Source organism: Rhinopithecus roxellana, chromosome 12, assembly GCF_007565055.1.
Source record: "Rhinopithecus roxellana isolate Shanxi Qingling chromosome 12, ASM756505v1, whole genome shotgun sequence".
Lineage (NCBI taxonomy): Eukaryota > Metazoa > Chordata > Mammalia > Primates > Cercopithecidae > Rhinopithecus > Rhinopithecus roxellana.
In genome coordinates, this window is record NC_044560.1 from 49,349,659 (window position 1) to 49,372,664 (window position 23,006).

Consider the following 23,006-nt stretch of genomic DNA (forward strand, 5'->3'; position numbering starts at 1 on the left):
CCAGTTTCCTGTGCAAACTTCTGTAAGGGAACACACCTCTTCCAACCCCACTTTTCTCACTTGTAAGGTGAAAATAATGGCATTTCCTTTACAGGGTCATTTTTCCTGGTATCTGCACTTGATGGGGTTCAGGACATGCTACCCCAAAACATGGCATGTTAGTATTTTTAATAGTTTAAGCTGAAGGTATCTGAGAAAATCATAGAGGCATAGAGGTCGCTTTTACCTTTCCCCCACCATTCTCCCCTAAAGCAGGTCATTAAACCTAGGAAGGATTTTCTGACTGTCTCCTGAAGCAGGTCATAAGACCCTCACATGAGAGGTGCCCTCCTTGTACTCAAAGGAAAGCACCACCCTTATGTCTGGAGATGAAGGATCACAGGGATGGATCTGCACTAACAGGCCTTGCTAAGTTCCCTAGTTTATTATCATTAAATCATGCCCTTCTTGCCCTATCATATTTTTCCATGTCTGTCTACCCTTCATCAAGCCTAACATAAAAATACTCACATTTAACTGTTCCTCTGGGTCTGCATTTCCATATGATAGCTCCCATGTCACATAAAACATATTACATAAATGTGTATGCTTCTCTCTTGTTAATCTATCTTTTGTTAAAAGGGCCCCAGCTATGACCCTAGGATAGACAGAAGAAAAGATAACTCTCCTCCTCTATACTTTATTTACAGCCCAGGACCCAAAGAAATCCCCCAGCTTATCCTGGGGCAAACTGGAATAGTTGTTCATCCTAGGCGTAAGGCAAGAGCCTTGTACTTGGGATATAGGCACTACTAAACAAATGTTAGTGTAAATTTCTCTTAGAAGAAAGCAGGACTAGGTTGCCTTCAGCAACCTTCTCTTGCCCCTAGACAAATGGTCTCATTCATAAAATTATTCAAAGGCTCCTTGAAGTTAGGGAAAGTAATCAGCACCCCAGATAATCCCCTCAAAAACATAAAACGAACCAGTGAGATGCTTCAGGAAAACACCAGGAAAGAGATGGGAAATGACAGGACAGGTAATTTAGGATGTTTAAACTTAAAAAAAGCCTGAAATTTAAGGAAAACAAAAATATTAATTGGCAGGCTAGCTCTCTTCTCTCTCCAACCTCTGATGCCAAGCTCAGTACCACCTCCCGTGATAGGAGTTTCGGTTGCAATAGAAACTTCCAAAGGTTTTGTTGGGGTTAGTTGAACATTGACAGATTCTTCACAGCTTGGAATTAACTCTGAGAGCCAAAACCAGGCCAAGTTTCTATAAAGGCTAGGACTTTCCCTGGGGAGGGTTAGAGAGCTCTCCCACATCTAGACTGATTAATTTATCCTTGACCCAAGCTTCAGACAATAAGACCAAAAAGACAAATAGATCCTGAGGCTGGATGTTGATCCCTCCCCTGCCACTATTCCTAGGAGACTGGAGATGGGATTGTAAGGTGACCCCTACCGCCAGATAAGACTCAGGCCAGAGGGCTCAGAGAATTAAGTGATAGGCAGAGCAGCTGGGGAGAGAAAACAAGCAAAACCAACCAAACCCTAAGCAGGATAAAAAGCCCAGGGTTGCGGCACAATGAATGACATATGGCTGACATAGTTTCAAAGACAACAACAGCTTAGGTAAATAAATAGTGTAGAAGATGAGAGTAGAAATGAATTACAGAAAATCTCGTGAGGTATGCACTGACATTTTTCGAAACCTGCAGTTGGAATGACATCTCTGCTTCTACCAAGGACAAGATTTAGCTCTCCTCTCCACCTCTGCACCTGCTCTTGACACCTGCCCACCTTCTCTGGACAGCAGCCCCAGCCAGGCTTGGTTCTCCTTTCTCTGTGCCCATCCTAGGTGCCTTAGGGAATGGGTGCCTGTGAGGAAGGGCACTGGCTTTGAGGGAGACACTTCCAGATATCACCACTTACATGACCTCACGCAAATGACCTGAATTTTTTGGGCATCTGACATCCCATCTCTAAAAGGGAAATGATTTAAAAGTAAAAAAAGCCAGGTGTGGTGGCTCATGCCTGTAATCCCAGCACTTTGGGAGGCCAAGGCAGGTGGCTCAGCTGAGGTTGGGAGCTCGAGACCAGCCTGACCAACATGGAGAATCCCCATCTCTACTAAAAACACAAAAGTAGGCGGGCGTGGTGACGCATGCCTGTAATCCCAGTTACTCGGGAGGCTGAGACAGGAGAATTGCTTGAACCCGGGAGGCGGAGGTTGCAGTGAGCCAAGATCACGCCATTGCACTCCAGTCTGGGCAATAAGAGTGAAACTCCATCTCAAAAAAAAAAAAAAAAAAAAAAAAAAGGAAAGAACATACATATAATCTTGGCTTGAAAGAACAGTGCTGTCACATGTTCAGCCGTGATTAATAGTATCTCCCTCCTCTGTTTAGAAGGATTCAATTCAGTAAACATTTACAGAGCATGACTTTACATCAGGCACTGTGCTCAGTACTGCTAGAGAAATAATACTTGAAAAAAAGGTAATCCCTGTCCTCAAAGAGTTTATAATCTCCTGAGGAGCCAAGGACATGGCAGAGGCAGACTAATCATGGTTTCAACCGAGGACAAACCAGTCTTCTGGCAAGAAGAAGTAATTCCTGCTGTATGGGCCTAAGAAGGCTTCTTTACTGAAGCCCTCTTTCCTCTGACCTTATGATTAGAAGGATCTCCTCCACCCTGGCTGTGGCTGCTGACTCCCAGCTACAAAAACTGCTTAACTGTTAGCAGCAGCAGCAGCTAGTAGTTGTGTAGTATTTACCCAGGCCAGGTGCTGTTTTGAGTGCTTTAGGTAAATTAACTTCTTTAATTCTAACAACTGCTATGATGATACCCATTTGGACTCAGCATGTTCAGTAACTGACACATGATCACAAAGACAGTAGGTGACAGCATGGAATAAAAACTTAGGTAGTCTGGCTCCTGAAATCATACCTTTTTTCTAACTATTAAGCTATTGAAAGGGTGTTATCTGTATCCTTGTACATATTTTTGGTACACTCAAGTACATATTTCTGTTGGACATATTCTGTATATCCATATTATTTTTCATTCTCCTTCTGCTTTTTCTCCTATTAAATTCTGCATTTCAAAGGAAATAATTTTAAAATGATTTTTCAAATAACATTCAATCCACCATTTTGAAGTACCATTAGGCAAACCTGGAATATGTCCAAGTCAGTCCTGTTTTCTTGTGAGTTCTTTGGAATGGTAACTCCCCAAACTCTCGTCAGCATGGGCCACAGGCAGTAACTGGGCCAGACAAGATGGAGCAGCTGCCATCTTGCCAGGATTTCCAGCTCTGCACAGGCCTGGCAGCACCTGCTGTGCTGTCAGTGGAAACTGTGCCTTCAAGTTAGACGGTCCTTTTCATTGTCCATATCCTCCCTCCATTCAGCTGTCTGCCTGCCAATCTACAGCCAAAATTCTGGCAGGCTGGCAGGTGTTCTTCCCTTCTTCTCCCTTCCATCATCTTTCTATGGGGCTGTGTGGACCAAGGCAGAGATGAAAGAGGCTCAGAATCCCTGGTTATATATACAAGAGAAACTCAATGTATTAACATTCCATGGAGAAAGTAATCACTGATTAACTAATTTCAGCTGAGTAAGTGGCAATTCTATCTAATACATTGTTTGAGGAAGGCTCACTGTTAAGGATATCAAAAACAAACAAACAAACAAAAAACCTACTTACTACCACTATCACTAACATGGATTGTGCACTAAAAAAGAGGATTCTTAACATAATTTTTCCCTTTCTCGATTACCTATGATTATGAGTATAGCAAAGTGGGAGTAGAATTTAACATTTATGAAGCACCTAATATAGGCAGGAAGTGTGTTGAGTTGGGAGTTGCTCTTTTGTGTGCTGACGTATAAAGTGACACACCCTGACTTCATTTCTAACAAACTCCTTCTCTAATTGCCTGTTAATTACTCACCTCCTCCTCTCCATTCTTCACAGCCAGGTTATTTCATACTCATGTCTGCATTTCCAGTGCCTAGAACAGGGCTGCCCAGAGCCTTTGATATTTTTAATAAACTTTATCAATGAAGTATAACCTACATTAGAAAGCTACAAATTTTAAGTATAGAATTTAGTGGGTTCTTACAAAGTAAACACACCTATCCAGATCAAGAATAAACCTCTTCAGGTCCTTTTCCAAATACCATGCCTTACCAGAGATAACCACTGTCCAGATGTCTAGACCACAGGATTTGCTTAATTTTTAAACCATTCAGTGTATTTTCTTTGTGCCAGCTTCAGTCACCCATGTTTGTGAGATTCAACCACACTGCTGCATGTAGCAATACTTTGTCCATTTTTGTTGCTCTATGATCCTCCACTCTACGAATATACCAAACATTGATGAATTCCACTATTGATGGGAACTGGGGGTTTGTTTGCAGTTTTTGCCTATTGCAAATAATGGTTTTATGTGTATTATTATATACGTATTTTTTTCTGGTACACATTTCTGTTGGATATATGTCTAAGAATAGGACTGCTGAATCACAGCCTATCAAGATACTGCGAAACTCTTTCCCAAAGTGTGGTCATATTTCCACAGCAATGCTTCAGCATTTCAGGTGTTTCATATCACCATCAATACTTGGCATTATCAAACTTTTTGATTTTAGCCAACCTGCGGGGTGTGTAGTGATATCACAGTATGGTTTTAATTTGGACTTTCCTAATGACTAACAAGGCTGGAAAACTTTTCATATCTTATCGTCGATTTGTATATCCTCTTTTCTGCAAAGCCGCTGAAATATATATATATGTACACATTTATACACACACATATATACACATATTTAACCATCGTTCTGTCCGCATAATTGTTCTTTTCTCTTTAATGTGTTGAAATTCTTTGTATACTCTGGATACACATCTTTTGTTACATGCATTGAAACTATTTCCTTCCACTTTGTGGCTTGCATTCTCACTCTTTTAAAGGCAGCTTTTGATGAAAAGAAGTTTCTTATTTCAACATAGTCTTATTTACCAATCCTTTTCTTTATGGTTGCACTTATATTAATGTCCTATTTAGGAAAATTGTCTGTCTCAAGATCATGAAGACCTTGTCTTTTAGGAACTTTATTTTTTTACATTTCATACTTAAGTCTTTAATCTGTTTGGAATGTATTTGTATGTATAGTATAAGGAGAGGGGCCAAAATTCAATATCTGTCATACTGATAACCAATCAGCAGGGCACTATGTCACTGAAAAATACATTGTTTCCTTACAGCTCTGGCAACGGCACCTTTGCCACAAATTAACTCCCCATACATGTGAGTTTGTTTCTGGGCTCTTTAATCTGTTTTCCTGTGGGTTACCTGTCTGTCCTTGCCTCAATACCATGCTTAATTACTTTATAATAAGTTCTGATATCGGCCATTAGGGAGTTTTCCCACCTTTGTTCTTTTCCAAGATTGTCTTATCCTTTCCATGCAAGTTTTAGGATGTCTACCCATTTCTATCCTCTCACACACAAATCTGCTAGAATTTTGAACTGGAGTCCATTTAATCTATAGAACAACCGGGAAGAAACAGTGACATTTATAATACTGTTTTCCAATCAATGAACATCACATATCCCTCGATTTATTTATGACTTCTTTACTTTTTCTCAGTGTTTTATAGCTTTCTGCATAGTTGTCTTACACATCTTCATTCCTACTTAATACTTAATATTTTTATTTTATTGTAAATCATGCTATTTTAAAATTATTATTTTCTAAATGGTTGCTTCTGGATTACAGAAATAAAATTGGGTTTTGTATTGACTTTCTGCAATAGCAACCTTGCTAAATTACTTATTAATTTAAATATTTTATCTATTGATTCTTTTGATATTCTATATGTGTATAATTGTATCATCTATGATGTTAGCTTGATTTCTTTCTAATTCTTATATTTTTAATTTATTTTTCTTGACTTGTTGCACAGGGTAGGCCCTGTGGAATAGAAGTGGTAAGAATTGGAACATTTTTAATAATTCACCATTAAGTATGATATTTGCATTAGGTTTTTTTCTTTGTTGCTATCCTTAATCAAAATAAGTTCTTTCTACTCCTAGTTTGCCATGATTTTTTTTAAAAAATCATGAATATGTGCTAAGTTGTATCAAAAGCACTTGTAAACAACTGTTAACATAATTTTTCTCTTGTATCCTTTTAATATGGAATTGCATTAATTGATTATTCAAAAGTTAAAATAACTCACTTGAGTTCTTTTATAAGTTTTGAAAAACTTTTGGCCAATATCTCTTCAAATATAGCTTCTATGTATGATTTATTATCTCTCTTCTCTCATTCTTGGACTCCAACTACACCTTTGTTAGACACCTTTACCATGCTCCATATATCTCATACTTGTTTGTGTATTTCATGTATTTTCCATCCTTTTGTATTTGGCTGTAGAATAAATAGTTTTTTCAGATCTATGTTTCAGTTCCCTAATTCTCTTTTCAATTATATTGTATGCTGTTGACTTGACTACATCTAGTCAGTTCTTAATCTCAATTATTAGTTTCAGTTCTAGAATTCCCATTTCTTTTTCTACTTCCCAGATCTCTGCTGAATTCTCCATCTTCTCCTATAATTTCTTGACCATGTTAATCACAGGTATGTTAGAGTTCATGTCAAATACCACCAGCATACGGATTTTTCTGTGGGTTTGTTTTTACTCTTGATTTTTGAAGTTGTTCATATTTTACATGCTTATTTTCTGTTGAATGCAGCCATTATATATGAAACCTTTTAGTTATAACTTGAGCTTTTGATTATGTTACCTACCTCAAGGAAGGATATAATCTTGCTTCTTGCAGTTAGCTCAAGTAGGGATAGATGATCTGAATTTAACCAGATGTTAATTTAATTCAAACCCAGGCTTCGGCCTTTGTACAGCTTGTCCATTTTTAGTTTATACTTACTCTCAGGGTCCCAACTAACACCTAGAGGATTTACTAGTATTCTCCTTCTTCACTGATGTCCAAACTCAAATATTTATACTTCCAGCCTGCAGACTGCCCAAATTGGTGTTTAGCTTCTGGGTCTCTGAGTTGCAAGTTTCAACACAGCAAATGCTCAGAGTGTATTATAAAATGGTGGAAATGTTGAGTCCAAATCTCAGCAAATGAGCAAATGCTCAGCGTATAAAAGGGTGGAAATGTTGAACCCAGCTCTCTAGGCTTTTCTTTTGATCTTGGCCCCTTCATGTCCTTTAGTAGCTCTCTGGTGCCTTCATTCAGGTTTGTTTGTGAGTTGTATATGTGGATACATTTAATTTTCACCAACTTTTTATTTTGGGGGACCAAGAGGACAGCCCATTGTTGCCAGAAAAAAGAATTCAATAAATGGTAAGTGAATAAATTAATGAATTAAGTACTTTCTATTTGTGATCACATTTATTCCAGCAATACCACTTCAGTAATAGGAAAATTTTGGCATATAAAAGTGGATATATTAGTAGAAGAAAAAGCATGAATCTTGCTCTTCGCACCTATATAAAAAAGTGAGGTTTAAAGAGGTGACTTGTAGAAGTGACATAACTGGTAAGGGCAGATTTGAGACTTACACTCAACCCTCTTGACACACAGATTCTGCTTATTTCTGTTGAACGGTGCCATGCCGTGATTGTCCAGTGCACTCTTGCTTCAGAGAGCTAAATAATGCCCATGCGTTAAAGGACCCCATCACTGTTCATCAGCCTATTTTTTAATTGTTTAATGTCCCCTCTTGTTCCATTGATACTGCCTTGGAATTGCATCAGTTCTGGTCTTCAAGGTCTCTTACAACAGCCCCGTCTTCTGGTTCATTAACCACACTGCCTACAAAGTTTCTGTTTACAAGCTAGTACCTTAAGGATAAAAATTCCAAATTCTTTTAAATGATGTTCAAGGCCCTCAAAAACTTTGTCCCCACATATATCTCTCACACTTCCATTTCAGCATACTCTATACTATAGTGTACTTGTATTCTGCAGCCAAAGGGGTGCCCTCATGCTTCTGGATCTTGGTGCATACTACTTCCCTCTGCTTCCCTCTTCTTCTCATCTTCCTCCCTGCCTGGCCATCTTGTCCATCTGATAAATTCCTATTTCTCCCTCCTATTCATCTTTAAGCATCAAACCAATCATTTTTGGGGGGAAGGGGAGGGAATTTTACTAACCTGCTCAGGTAAAGTGAGGTTAGACTCCTGTAATAGCCCAGACATGCTTTTATCAGACACTTCCCACTTCATACACAGATGACTTACTTGCCTGTTTCTCCAATTAGAATGGGAGTTCTTTGAGGACAGAGACTATAATTTGTTCATATTTATATCTTTAGTACCTAGCACAGTATTGATTGAAGCTAGGAGAAAATAGTATTTTTGCATAGTCAGTTATTAATTATTAAAATTACTGCATATTTTATCTACAATTCTAAGTCAGCAGTGCTGGATGACAGTCAGAAAATAATCCTTGTACTTTCCTACAGTGTGTGGACTCTAGGGCAAGTGTTTTCTCAGCTTTGGGAGGCCTTTTGTTTTGCTTATTTAACTTCAGGGTTTATGGCTCTATTTTAAATGAGTGAGTATACTAGCTATGTCCATCAAAGACAATAGATTTAAATGAATGCACAATTTAGAGACTGGATGAATTACTCTGACTGCCATGAAGTTAACAAGTTATTATTATCTTCTGCTAAATATGAGATGAAATCTATTTCAAATTAAAAAGGAAAAATATTTTTATACATTTAATTTAGTAATAGCTATGTAAATAGAAAGAGCTAGGAAAATATAAAGAACATCAAAAATTTTAAATAACTTTTGTCTAATGCATGGATTTATTTTAAAAAGTTATCAAACTCCCTATCTTCTTTTCAAGCCCCACTGCCAAAATCCTATTTCAGGAAACCTCTTTGCCTTTTCCCCCAACTAGTGTGTTTAAAATTACATAAAGCCATGCTTAAAATGAATCTCTGGCTTGAGATCACCTTCAATGACTTCCCAGTGCCTCCAGGGAGAAAGAGGAAGCACAAACTTCAAAACAGTACTCAGATGGGACAGACTCCCAATCTATCTCCACCTATTTGATCAGTACATCCTCTTCTGCCAGGAATCCCTTAGAGATATCATAGGTTTCAGCCAAACTGAAATGCTTACCATTCCATAACCTCATTTCAGTGCCTCCACTTATGTTATTCTCTCCATCCAGAATACTCTACATTTCACTGTTTCCAGTGGAGAATACACCTATTATTCCAGATTCATTCAAAGGCTATCCCTTCCCACTTCCCTGAAGGACCACAGTAGCTAACCTCAGGGGGTTCTCACTGCCAGCTGTGTGACCTTCAGCAAGTTGCTGGAATCAATGTGAAGATTATACATGTAGATTCTCCAGCATATTTCTATCATGAAGGTCCCTCAATACATATTCGTCTTTTTGTATTTTCTTTGCCTTACTGTTTCAACTGAAAGTGATTCTTCCCTTTTTAAAATTCCTGTAGAACTCAATCCATCTGTCTCTATTTCTTTGTATCACTGTATTTGCCACAGTAACTAGTCTAGTGCTTAGCATGTTAAGCAAACCCATTCATTCATGCATGTACTCATTCATGCATATATTCATTCATTTACTGAGCTAGAGCCACAGAAAAGAAGATGACCAGATTCCATTGCTGATAAGAAGTTCACAGTGTAAGTCGGGGAGACAGCTATGTAATCAAGTATATAGGTGTTTAAATGTTATTGTCTGCATGTTACATTTAATGATAGATATGCATAAGGGAAACAAATTATTAGGCCACATGCATTTGGCTGAACTATAATGAAACACCACAGTAAAGCAGACAGTATATAAATTCCTTTGAGCCACATTAACGGGCATATTTAATATATTTCACAAAATCCAATTGCGTGGGTTTTTCTTTACAAATTTGAGCTGTGAGAGGCCTCAATCTAGAAGGCATATAAAGTTTTCATTCATATTATTGATACTGGTAGGAGACTCTGGTCTGAGGGTTTCATAGTGGTGAGTCACAAGGCTGATACACTTTTAACTCTTGACGCTAAATTCAGCCCAGGGACATGTAACAATACAGATCGACAGCCTAACACATTCTCTTTCAACAAAATAGAAGAGGCTTAGCTTTCCCTAGGGCTGGGGAGCATTTGGTTAAAAAATGCTCCATGTCTTCAGGTTTTAGAACGTTAGAAGAAAATCATCTACAGCTGTTAATGCTGGCTTGGGTGAAGCTATATAATGGTAAGAGAGAGCAGGCTGGTGCCAGACAGACCAAGATTCTCTCTGTTCAACCATACTAGCACCCTGAGTCTAAGTGAGTCTCCTTGCTCTCTTTAAATGGGGGTGGTGAGAATGTGCACACAGCCATAAAAGTTGCTGTTCACGTTAAGTGGCATCTACGTATCCAGCTCATGGGAGTGTAACGCATTGGAAAAACTCTTTATTGTTCTGCTTTTGAAACAAAACATTTAAAATGCAGTCTTTTAATTAGCCTGGATTCAACTTTGCTCTTTCTGGATTATGTACAGACAATTTTTAATGGTAACCAACGTGAGTTTAGTCTGCCCCTCTTGCTATCTTTTAAGGGACCACTGGTGCAGTTCATCAGGCTCATGAGTGGGCTGGATATAGCGCAGATATTTAGGCCCCAGTTAAAGCCACTGATGAGAACGAGTTGTGGTGGTGGTGGGGACCCAGTCATCTGCATTTTAACTAGCTCCATGAGTGCCTATACACACTCAAGTTTGAAAACTGCTACAAGAATGGAAATCAGATTATTAAAAGAACCCTGTAAGTCATTCTAAATTTAAACTGAAATATTCTTTTTATTTGTTTATCTATATTATGAATTCGATTTACGATGGATGATTGGAAGTAATCAAAATAACCTATTTTCTCATGTTGCCCCTTCATATATTTTCCATTTTCCATCTCCAGTAAACAGTAATTTCTAACTAAAATGGGAACAGAGGGAGGTCATGTGGGGTAATTTGTCATCACCACCAACAAAATGAAGATGGGAACACTTATAAGTATGGGCGCAGAAATCCTAAGGGGCTCTGGAAGAACATTCATTCACCAGCTCAGACTGCAGGGAATACGAGCAAACTTTTAACATTTTTTTGTTTGGATCTGAAGACTGGAGAAGAGATAATGGGGTGAAGAGAAAGGGGCAGAGACAAAATTCCTCACAAAAGACACTGGCAGAAAGAGGAGTGGGTATGAGACAGTGAAATCAGCACTGCCCACCCTCAGGCCTGGGGGATGAGAAACAGTGATTGTGAAATACTGAAGGTAGAGATGCAGGAATACACAGTTTCCTGTCCAACCATGACTCTACAGGGTAAGTGCGGTTGCAAAGATAAAGTGCTAGGCACTAGTAGGGAGCAAATAATTTCAGAATCCTCCCCAGAGCCTGACGAAATAAATATCTGCTTAATTTCACTTAAGTAAGCTTTTGCTCTAAGCTTAAAATGAGATGGTATCTTTTTTACTACTTTAATGGATGATCATCCATTAGTATTAAAAATTGTAACTACACCGCCAAGGCACATGCTTGATAACGAAGAATATTCCAGATATTTTTTACATCAAAATCCGTGCTGAGAAAGCTATTTGAATAGGTAGGTTTGCTTGAAATTAATTTTAGCATTCAGTCTCTTTGGCTGGGAGTTTAAGGCTTTTACATTCAAGCTTTCAACCGGGAGTAGCTAATACTTGTGGAGTGCTTACAATGTGTCAGGAGAAGGCATTTCTAAAATAACTCTGTGAGGCACTATTCCCATCCCCATTTGCAGAAGGGAAATCTGAGGCACAGAGCAGGTAAGCTCTTTACTAATAAGTGGCAAAACACGAGTTTGAACCCAGGCAGTCTGATTCCAGTCATGTTTAAAATGAGAGGTTCTGGGCACATAAGAAGACATCTTGCTCCATTTACTAGGTAGTACTTTTCCATTGTTTGACGCAAGGGTTGCACCAAAGCTGACGTGAAGACAGAGGCACACAAATAAGGGTTTGAGTCTTGGATCCAGTCTTTCCTGGTCCCATAACCTTAGGAAAATCCCTTCACCTCCTCGAGGGTCAGTTTTCTCAACCATTCATGGGAGGTAAAAATACCTTCCCTATTCCAAGGGTAGTTTAAAAATGGCAAGTCACCACAAAAAGATTAAGATTAATCTTTGAGATTGAGATTGTCAGCATTAACAAATTTAGTAAACAAAATTAACATCAACATTAATATTGTTGATCTCTCCACCACACAACCCCAAGAGCTATGCATCCCATTCCTACCCTGATCTAATAAGCCTGGCCTTATACCCCATGATGGATGGAACCCAGACTCCTGTGATGCTTTAAATACACTTTATTAGAGTCACTTCTCTACCCCGGGTCTCAACTTTCTTATCCATAAAATAGATCTACAAACATCCAGAAGGTTATTAAGTAGAAGCTCTATCTTCTACTACAGATATAAACATGCACTGGTGTAAGTATGGGCTAATGTAAGTAAAGGCACAAACATACCTAGACACACACAGACTCACTAGCCAGGGTAAATAGGGGAGAGCTCATAAGCTCCGTAGTCAGTGGGTCAGGGAACCCAACTGCACAATTTATTAAAATGTAACCTTTGGCAAGTTCTTAAACCTTGATTTCCTTGTATGCTAAAGGCCAAAAATAATTGCAGCTTACAGTGTGGTTGTGAGCTGACAATAGTGAATAGTCAAGTACCTAGCAAAACACTTGGCACAGCATAAGTATTCAACAAATGGTAGGTGAAATAAAAATAACGGCTTTGAGCTCTTTGGAAGCAACTCAAATAGCAGGTGTTTTTATTATTTCCAGCTCTGGAGGAGATTCTTTGGAGCTTATTGTAGGTTGTGACAACACAACAAAGAGATTTACTCAAGTGTGGCTCAGGAAAACTAATTTACCTGTTTAATGAGCACCAGTGAAGCTGGCTATAGCCATTAAACGGGATATAAGATATAAAATGGAATAACAAATCAGGAGTCATTCCCTTTTCCTAACCTGGAGACAGTGGAGCACAATGGGGCGGGGACCCTGGCTGATGAACTGGGTCACTCAGATTCTAAATTTGACTCTGACAGTAATATGCTGGGGTAACTTTGGATGATTCATCATTGTCTGGGCTTCAGTTTTCTTATCTGCAAATTGAAGAATTTGGTATAGAAAATCTTTGAGCAGCCTTTTAGTTCTAAAGTCTATGATTACTCATTATCCAAACAAGAGTGTATGTATTAAACTCAAAATGTTATGGTTTCATGGCAGGTTCACAGCCATATATACTGAAGTGTGGCACAAGATTTAAAAATCGGGGACACATGGGGAGCTGGCAATAGCCCCAGGCCCTGGAGTCCTCTCAGTTTTCTTCCACAGAGTCAAAGTCTGGTCTCTCAGCTAAGGCCAGCCTTCTGCAGTCCAGAGAATCACAGCACTCCAAGAAAGCCTTGGAGCGTGGGAACAGGAAACTCAAAGTTATCCTTCCCCCACTTGAGATCTCTGCCCCTCCCTCCGCCACATGAGCTGTTGCCATGGCTCATGGAACTGCCGAGGTCCCAGGCAATGGTGGTTCGTATTAAACCAAGCCTCAACTTAAAACAATAAACTTGCAATCCCATTAATACGTTCTTCCTCAGCCCTCTGTGATTCACATCCAGGAACTCTCAGTTGTCCTTGCTCTATCTGCTCAGGGACTGGCACTGGTTTCTCCTTCCAGATTCCACGGCATGACTTTATCTGCATTTCTAATCCCCCCCACCCCCAATTTCTTGCAGACCGTCTGCCTCTTTGGATGCATATTCTCTCTCGTTTTGGATAAGCTCCCTCCTGCCCCCAGCTTTTGGCCAGCGCCTGGCCTGGCTCCTGCGCAGCACGGTTCTGCTCTGGTCTGATCTGCCTACTTGGCAGAAACACATCACTACTGCTTCTGACCCCAGTGTCCTCAGTGTCAACTCATCCTCATCCCCCCAGGCTGTCTCCTCTGGGTACCAGGTGACATTTTCTACACTTAGAACAAGATTCCAGGCATCCTCAGCAGGGTAGGGCATAGGAATCTATATTTTCTTAAAGTCTCCATCACCTACATTTACGAACTCTTATTTTTGATTTTTCAAAACCCTCTCATATTTATTATCTCAATTACTAATAATAGTAATTAAATAATTACATTGATTTAGTGAAGACCGGCTATGGGGGTTCCATGCTGGATGATGGGCATACAAAGATGAACATGATTTGGTGAAAAAACTGAAATAGTTGCAAAGTATTTCACAGATACAGCATAGAGAGCGACTGGTGTTTTTCTAAGAGTGGATTAAATTTGGAGACGTTTCCACAAAGTAACATTTAGACTGAGTGCTGATGGATGAGTAGCAAAGGAAAGGAGGTGGAATGTGCATGATGTGCTGAAAGACGGCCAAGCGGTCCCGTGTGGCTTGACTCTGAAATAGATGGGGTAGAAACCATTCTGTCCTCCCTACTCCTCAGGCTTCACTTCTATTATTTTCTTAATCTCACAACTACTTTTACTGAAGAGTCAATTTCACAAAATATATTTCAACCAAGTACTAACGTATCAGCAAAACCCTTATTGTGGGCTGCTTTTTGGCTTCCACAGAAATAAGCTGAATTGATGAAGGGAAATAATATCACTGGAGGTGTTCCAGGAGAGAACAGGGTTTCTCACTTTCAGTGCTACTGATATTTGACATTTGAAGCTGGACAATTCTTTGTTGCAGGGGGTTGGCCTGGGCATTGTAAGGTGTTTTGCAGCATCCCTGGCTTCTACCCACCACATGCCAATGCCATTTCCCTTTCCCCAGATGCAATAAACAAAACTGTCCCCAGACATTGCCAAATGTCCCCTGAAGGGTAAAATCACCCCTGGTTGAGAACCACTGGCCTATAGAAAAGGTATATGAACCCTGGAAGCAGACTCAGTTTCAGATCTTGCTATGAGATTAGTTATGTGATTGTGGAAATGTTATTCTTTCTGCCTTCAATTCCCTCATGTGCAGAATGGGGAAACAACCTCTACCTTGTAGGCTTATGGTGAGAAGCAAGAGATAAAGTCTAAGCAGTATCCGGTAGAGTACTTGGCACATAGGGACGCACATAAGAAATGGTCATCACAGTAGTACCAGTCAGAGTGGTGGTTCTACTTGTTCTAATTAACAATGTTATTATTATTTTATTATTAGAAATGAAGCCTAGTTGAAGTTTAAAAGTCACAAAAAAGAAACAAATTCCACTTTACCAGGAAGCAATAACAGGGAAAGAAATGTGTAATTAGATTACTGGACATCACTCCCTCTAGGAATCCTTTAATAATTTTTTAAGTCTCAATTTTAGGCCCATTTTATGTTTTTCCAAAGCCTTCCACGCATGGCACAAGTAATTGTAACTGTTTATTTACTTGTCTGTTTTCTTTACTAGAATACAAATTCCCAGAAGTCCACTTCTCTCTCATAGTCACTGTCTAAACCCATGAACTAGTAAAGTGGGTTGTTGATAAATATTATTAAAGACTTTCCTTTTTCAAAATTTGTTACTTGCTCACATTTTAAGGGTCAAATTAAAGAGCAGAGTGGATCACGTTTAAATAGATAGGCCATCCTTCATAACACAGTGATAAGTGTGCACAAAGCATGGGCTTAAGTCACGCATCTCTCATTTAACTGTGTAGCTTTCAGAATGGTAGGTAGTCTTGTGAGCCTCAATTGTCTCACCTGACAAACGGAACAAAATATAGTATGTGTAAAGTTGCTTTAAGAACTGAGTGTAAGACAATAAATATCTATTCTTGAATTTAGAATACACTGAGTCTCAGCTGTTTGCTGTGCAAAATGAGGGTACACATACCTGTCCTAACTTCACTACAAAGCTGCAATGAGGAGTAAATTCTATAATGAACATAGTTGTGTTTTGTATTAGGCCATTCTCGCATTGCTATAAAGAAATACCTGAAACTGAGCAATTTATATAAGACAGAGTTTTCATTGGCTCAAGGTTCTGCACACTGTATAGGGCATGACGGTGTCTGCTCGGCTTCTGGGGAAGCCTCAGGAAACTTACAATCATGGCAGAAGGTGATGGGGAAGCAGGCACTTCACACAGCCGGAGCAGGAGCAAAAGAGAGGGTGGGGCAGTGCAACACACTGTTAAACAACCAGATCTGAAGGGAACTCAAGCACCATCATGAGAACAGCACCAAGGGGATGATGCTAAACCATTCACGAGAAATCCACCACCATGATACAATCCCCTCCCACCAGGCCCCCTCCCACACTGGGGATTACAATTTGCATGAGATTTGGGTGAGGATCCAAACCATATCATGCTTCATGAATCAAAAGTTTACAAACGCAATGAATCATTGCCAATAAGTATATTTCTTTGTCCATCACGCTACATTTAGTATATATACTACTTTATTTTAAATAAACGCTCCCCCCAAATCACGTTATCTAAAGTCACAGCCTGTCTACTCTGTCTTCTAGAACACTGATAATGGTGAGACATGTAATTGGCATGTTTTATTGTTTACTGGAACAAACTATGTGTTGTTCTAGGGAACGAACCAAAGGCCCTTTTTGCAAGACTGGCTCAATAAATTCTTCCATTAGAAAAGAAAAGAAATTCAAAATCCTCATTTTGGCCTGGCTCTGCAACTGAAATGAGCACTTTAAACCAATTCAATATCTGGCCTAGATGAGCAATTTAAGCCAATTCAACATCTGACCAAGAATCCAATACTGGTAATCAAAGAGTTGTGCTAAACCAAGGAACAAAGCTTGCTCTTCGCCAAAACTTGGTAATGTGATGAGGGTAAGAAGGAGGCAGATTTCCAGATATCTAGAAGAACCCAAGCTTTTGCTCCTGCAGAAATGAGCCAAGTATAACTATTGTATAGGGACAATTGCCTTTGAATGAGAAGTTACTCTCTCTCAGGTGTAATATTCATTCCTCAGGGAGGGAATGCCATTCATTCATTCACTCATTCACTAAATATGCATGTGTTAAGGGTCCTCCATATGCAAAGCACTCTGCAGGCTGCTGCAGTAGGAGTATGAAATAACAGGGTGCCCAAAGAGTTTACAGATTAGTAGATGAGTAGTAGAAGAGGCAGATTAGTAGGTGAGGCAATCTGGCACACAGAAACCTGTGTGTGCCAGATTGTAAGCGTAAGACACAGTGGGGGAAAAAAGGGAGTGCTTAAGTCAACTGGGAAGTTAGGGAGGGCTTCCCAGAGGAGAACAGGATTCAAGATTTGATGGATAATCAGGAGTTTGTCTGACAGATAAAAGCAACTGAGAGAAGAAGGGCCTGAGACAGAAATCAGGTTGTTATTGCCTTTCAGGACAGTTGGGATGCTGGAGCCAAGAACAGAGCTGGAACAAAGTTAATGTTATTTTTATAAGCTAGAAAAATATCAGCAGCAGGAGCCCTGGCCAGAACAACCCCCACAAAGTGCAAACAAAGCTACTCCTATCTTCTGACTGTCTGCTGGAGAACTTACTAACCAGCACCTTAAGAACAAAATGTTCTTTCATCGTTGATTTTTATTCCCACAAAGTCCTTCCTCCTCTTTTTCCAGAACTGGGAAAAGCATGGGTTGAGTTTTGCTTGCTTCTTTGATCTTTATCCTCCCATCCCGGGCCTCCCTTGGGAATGAAAGTCCAGGGGTATTTCTCCAAAGCAGAATGCTGACCCCTCATACTAGTCAGAATGTGGGGTCTAAAGCAGACCATGCCAGGTCAGCATTTGAAGTGACTACAGTTGTCAGGGTTTGTTGGTGAGAGGTCTGGATGGCCTCTTCCTGGATGGCAATTCCGAATCCAAAGCTGGTCTGTACTTGACATTCAGAAATCTCTTAACACAGAGTTCATTTAGCCAGTTCTTGAGGGTATTTCCGACCTCAACCTATACAGAATCACAAAGTAGTGAATCCTGCATTCTGCTGTCTCTCACTCTCTCACTGCATAAAAGGAAACAAACGTTCTGAGAAGCACCATATTTGTAGGCAGAGACAAAATCTAAATCCAGAACTTAAAATTCCATGTTGAGTGGCCTCACAATATGTCATATCATAGCATCACAGTATGTCTCAGGGATTAGCTGTCCCAAACCTATACTATTAAGCTATAAACATGCAGGCAGGAGAGAACAATGAGAATTTTCTTTCCAAAACGAATGGACTTTGCCTGATTTGTTCACTGCTGATAATCTCCAGTGCCTAGACCAATCACTGACAGGTTGCATTCACTCAATTATATTTAGTTAATATAGAGTTGGACCCATGGACAACCTTTTCAAGACTTTCAGGCCTCTGTTCACCTCCACATCCTAATAGGGGTATAGGAAGGGCAGAAATGAGAGGAAACATTTGCTCCCAGGCCTCCTATCTTTTTTGATATATCCTAATCTTGGATTGGTTGTAAGGTGAAGGGTAAAGGAAGAGGCATAAGAAGGCATAATAGGGATAAAACATAGTCAACATATATTAAGTAAGTCTGTACTATTCCATCATCATGGACTAGCACCTTCCTGTGCCCTTCCCAGCCACTGCTGGCATCTAAGTTCAGGCCTTAAAGAATCTAAGGTTCTTACTCTATCTTTCCATTAAAAAAAAAAAAAAAACTATTCTATCTTTCCACTAACAAAAATATGGGGGAAAGTTACTAACTTACTGCATTAGTCCATTTTTATGCTGCTGATAAAGACAAACCTGAGACTGGGAAGAAGGGGATGTTTAATTTGATTTACAATTCCACATGGCTGGGAGGTCTCACAATCATGGCAGAGGACAAAAGGCACTTCTTACATGGTGGCAACAAGAAAGAAGGAGGAAGAAGCAAAGGTGGAAACCCCTAATAAACCCATCAGATCTTGTGAGACTTACTATCACGAGAATAGCATAGGAAAGACTGGTCCTTATGATTCAATTACTTCCCCCTAAGTCCCTCCCACAACACGTGGGGATTCTGGGAGATACAATTCAGTTGAGATTTGAATAGGGACACAGCCAAATCATTATCATTCTGCCCCTGGCCCCTCCAAATCTCAGGTCCTCACATTTCAAAACCAATCATGCCCTCCCAACAGTCCCCCAAAGTCTTCACTCATTTCAGAATTAACCCAAAAGTCCACAGTCCAGTCTCATCTGAGACAAGGCAAGTCCCTTCCACCTATGAGTCTGTAAAATAAAAAAAAAAAGCCAGTTACTTCCTAGATACAATGGGGGTACAGGTACTAGGTAAATACAGCCATTCCAAAGGGGAGAAATTGGACAAAACAAAGGGGTTGCAGGGCCCAGGCAAGTCCAAAATCCAGCAAGGCAGTCAAATTTTTAAAGTTCCAAAATGATCTCCTTTGACTCCAGGTCTCATATCCAGGTCACACTGATGCAAGAGGTGGGTTCCCATGGTCTTGGACAGTGCTGCCCCTGTGGTTTTGCAGGGTACAGCTTCCCTCCCAGCTGCTTTCCCAACAGTCCTCCGAAGTCTTAACTCATTTCAGAATTAACCCAAAAGTCCACAGTCCAAAGTCTCATCTGAGACAAGGCAAGTCTCTTCCACCTATGAGCCTGTTACCCAGTACCAAAGTTGCATCCACATTTTCAAATATCTTTTCAGCAATGCCCCACTCTACTGGTACCAATTTACTGTATTAGTCTGTTTTTATGCTGCTCATAAAGACATACCTGAGACAGGGAAGAAAAGGAGGTTTAGCTTGACTTACAGTTCCACATGGCTGGGAAGGTCTCATAATCATGGTGGAGGGCAAAAGGCACCTCTTACATGGTGGCAGCAAGAGAGAATGAGGAAGAAGCAAAAGCGGAAACCCCTGATAAACCCATCAGATCTCGTGAGACTTATTCACTGTCATGAGAATAGCATGGGAAAGACCAGCCTCCATGATTCAATTACCTCCCTCTGGGTCCCTCCCACAACACGTGGGAATTCTGGGAGATACAATTCGGTAGAGATTTGAATGGGGACACAGCCAAACCGTATCACTTAAAAGCATTTACATTTTACGGGGAATAAAAGGCTTAAGCCAAAGCTTCTAAGGGCAAAACTTCTGCCACTGAATATCTCTGTTTAGGAAAAAGATGAGGGTCATTGGCAGTCTCCCCTTCTGGAGGACATAGTGAATCCTGGGCAGGAGTGAGAAGGTGGGTTTTGGCATGTCCCTGAGGGAAGTCTGGGAAACTGACAAGGAAACTGTAGTGTCTGCAGCTCTTCAAGCAGCAGTTCTCTTTCTTTCAGCATATGCCGGTCCCAGCCAAGTGCCTGTCACCCAGGTAGGGGTGGATGATTGACACTGTCACCCCAGGGATAATTTTAAAAGCATGATAGGGAAAGCTTTTGTGGCCTCACGCACGATCTCACGCAGGAATGTCAGGATTGCTAGGGCACAGAAACACTCCATGTCTTTCTAGACCTTAAGTTCTCTCTGTGCTTGTACATAAAAACCAAAATCTTAACATTCCAATCAAAAGCACACATTGCTCACAATGAAAAGTATTTGGAAAGAAACAACCTTGCCTGTAATCGGAACTACGTTACATAGCATTCAATCAACCTACATATATTATGAGTTGTTTACTAATTCTTAGGCACTGTTTTAGATCCTGAGGACAGAGAGATGAACAGGACAGACATGTTCATAGATTGATGAGAGCGATCCTGCTCTGGAAGTCCATGCAGTATGTAGAACAAGGCACCGTTTAATAATCTGTTGCATAAGAAGGCAGAGTAATCTTCACTCTACTATTTAAAGCCATCTCACTTTATTCTTGCCTTAATGTGACTATTCATTTAACAAACTTATAAGCAGCTATAGGAACCAGACATAGGGCTTGGCATGAAGGATACAGGACAAATAACCTAATGTTCCTGCTCTCAAGGAGTTCACAGTCTAATGGCAATGACAAGCAGATATATTAGAAATTACAATGCAATATGATCATTTCTTCAAACAGTTTGCTGAAAAAGCATAATTTCGAGAATTTCTAAACACACCTGAGGGTTTCACGGAAGGCTATGCAGAGCAGAAAGCATCTGATACAGGTCTTGCAGTTAGAGGAGGAGTTAGCCAGCTGGAGTAGTGGAGGACCAATCATTCTGGGCAGAGAATATGTGTGCCAAGTCACAGAGGTGTAAATGCATGGGTACAGTAAGGGCAGGGTTGATGGAAGTGTCTGAAAGTATACACACATAAAATGGAAACCCAGCTCAACAAAGCAGTGCCTTCCCTTACTTTGTAAAATGTACTCTGATGTTTTCTACTTTGTTCTATTCAATTCTGTTCCATTCTGTTGTGCAAATTCAGTGGGCATGTCCTGCTAAATTGATCTCATGAATTATAAACCATAGTTTAAAACAAAACATTGTTAGAATGAAAGGCTAGGGAAAAAATATATGGCTATAGTTGAGATGAGAGATGCTGAGAACCAGAACAACCTCCACTGCAAAAAACACACACAACCTGCAATAAGGATGAGGAAGAAGATAGTCATCATTCTTTACTATAATTCTTTGTTTCCCTGTGTGTTTTCCCATTAAAATATGGGGAAGAGACCTTGGTTTTATTTGGTTTTGTTTTAAGTTCACTGTCTCCTAGCACCATGCGTGGACATGGTAAGTGTTCAACGGGTGTTTTGTGAATGAACAAATGAATACATGAATGAAAGTCTTGAGAGTTATGTAGAAGATAAAATCAAGACTACAAGCAAGGAACTGGATACAGGACATAAGCCAAATATATTATTAAAATAAATCTATGAGACTTATAAGGGTCTTGGAGTACCATTATAAAAAAACAGTAGAGCTAAGTGTGCTAAGAAATTAACATATCTTTTCTGAATTTCCAGTAAACAAAAGAACTATGCAGAAAGTTATTCAAATAAATTTTTTTCTATTGCCATGTATAAATAAATTAATACAATTATAAATAAATTTTAACATTAATGAAAAGTTCTATAATTCTATCCAAATGCCTAATCTTGAAACACCAAAGTCCTTGACCTTTGCTTTAAAAACAGAAAAGGAGTGTCTTCGGTTCTGGGGAATATTCCATTTGAATACGGTTTTGGCTGTAGGCAACAAATAAAGAGATTACCTAGTCCTCCTGCATGGGCATCAATGAGTGAAGCTGCAACCGCAATCCCAGGGAGAAGGCCCAGGTCTCTTGCTGCCTCTGGTGTGAGCCCATTTCCAAGAGAAGCTCCAGGAGGTAGCACTTGGTTTCCTGGGTAGACATGAGAAAAAACAAACACATCAGTTTGAAAAACACAAAAGTAAACAGAGGGTTTTGTTTAAGAGAAACTCTTTGCTCCCTCCTCCCTCCTCTGCATTTGCAAAGATAAAAACCATGCAGTCATCAAGAGTCCCTTTGCTCATCCAGGGACTTTGGTGTATGTGCTTGGTACCTATAGGTCATGCTCTGGGGAGCTTTACAAACCAGGAGCTCTAAAGCATCATTCAAACCAAAGATTCTGAAAATGGAAAATTTCAAAAGGAATATAAACACAGTAGCCTCTTAAATACAAGGTTCAAATGCTCAAATCATTCCAAATGGGCTTCCTAACACGGCAGATCTACTAACCTACTTAAATGTACATGAACCCATGTGTTCATACATGCATACACCCTCTCTAATGAACATATATTCCTAAGTCAAGAAAACTTACTCTTGAGTTGCTTCCCTGGCAGAGGATAAGGGGAAAGAGATGTACTTTGTAGCAACAAATAATTTGTTAAAAATTTTTTCTCAGCTGGAAAGGACACTCCAGTCTAAACCTTTGCAAATTTTACAAGGCTGCCACTTGCACAACCATATAATACAATTTGAATGATGTTCTTTGGAGCTGTGCAATGCAGTGACCCTGATTTTTCAAGTGACCTTGAATTCTTGCAATCACTCAGGCCTTCAGTTAAGAATTTATTGATTGTCTTGCTTTGTG

General features: G+C 39.8%; 1 protein-coding gene across 12 annotated transcripts in view; it reads right to left on the reverse strand.

Moving 5' to 3' along the window:
• Positions 1 to 23,006, reverse strand: part of FGGY (FGGY carbohydrate kinase domain containing) — a 447,226-nt gene that overhangs the window by 215,146 nt on the left and 209,074 nt on the right. For 11 of the 12 annotated variants that reach the window (XR_748250.2, XM_010365749.2, XM_010365751.2 and 8 more), the window contains one exon: positions 22,163 to 22,291. Coding sequence is in view for 10 of the 12 variants with exons in the window: in XM_010365749.2 (XP_010364051.2) it covers positions 22,163 to 22,291 (129 nt within the window). In the remaining 2 variants the exon portion in view is untranslated. Of the gene's footprint in view, positions 1 to 19,777; positions 19,945 to 22,162; positions 22,292 to 23,006 lie in introns of those variants that run through there. The other variant, XM_030942917.1, reaches the window with a different exon arrangement.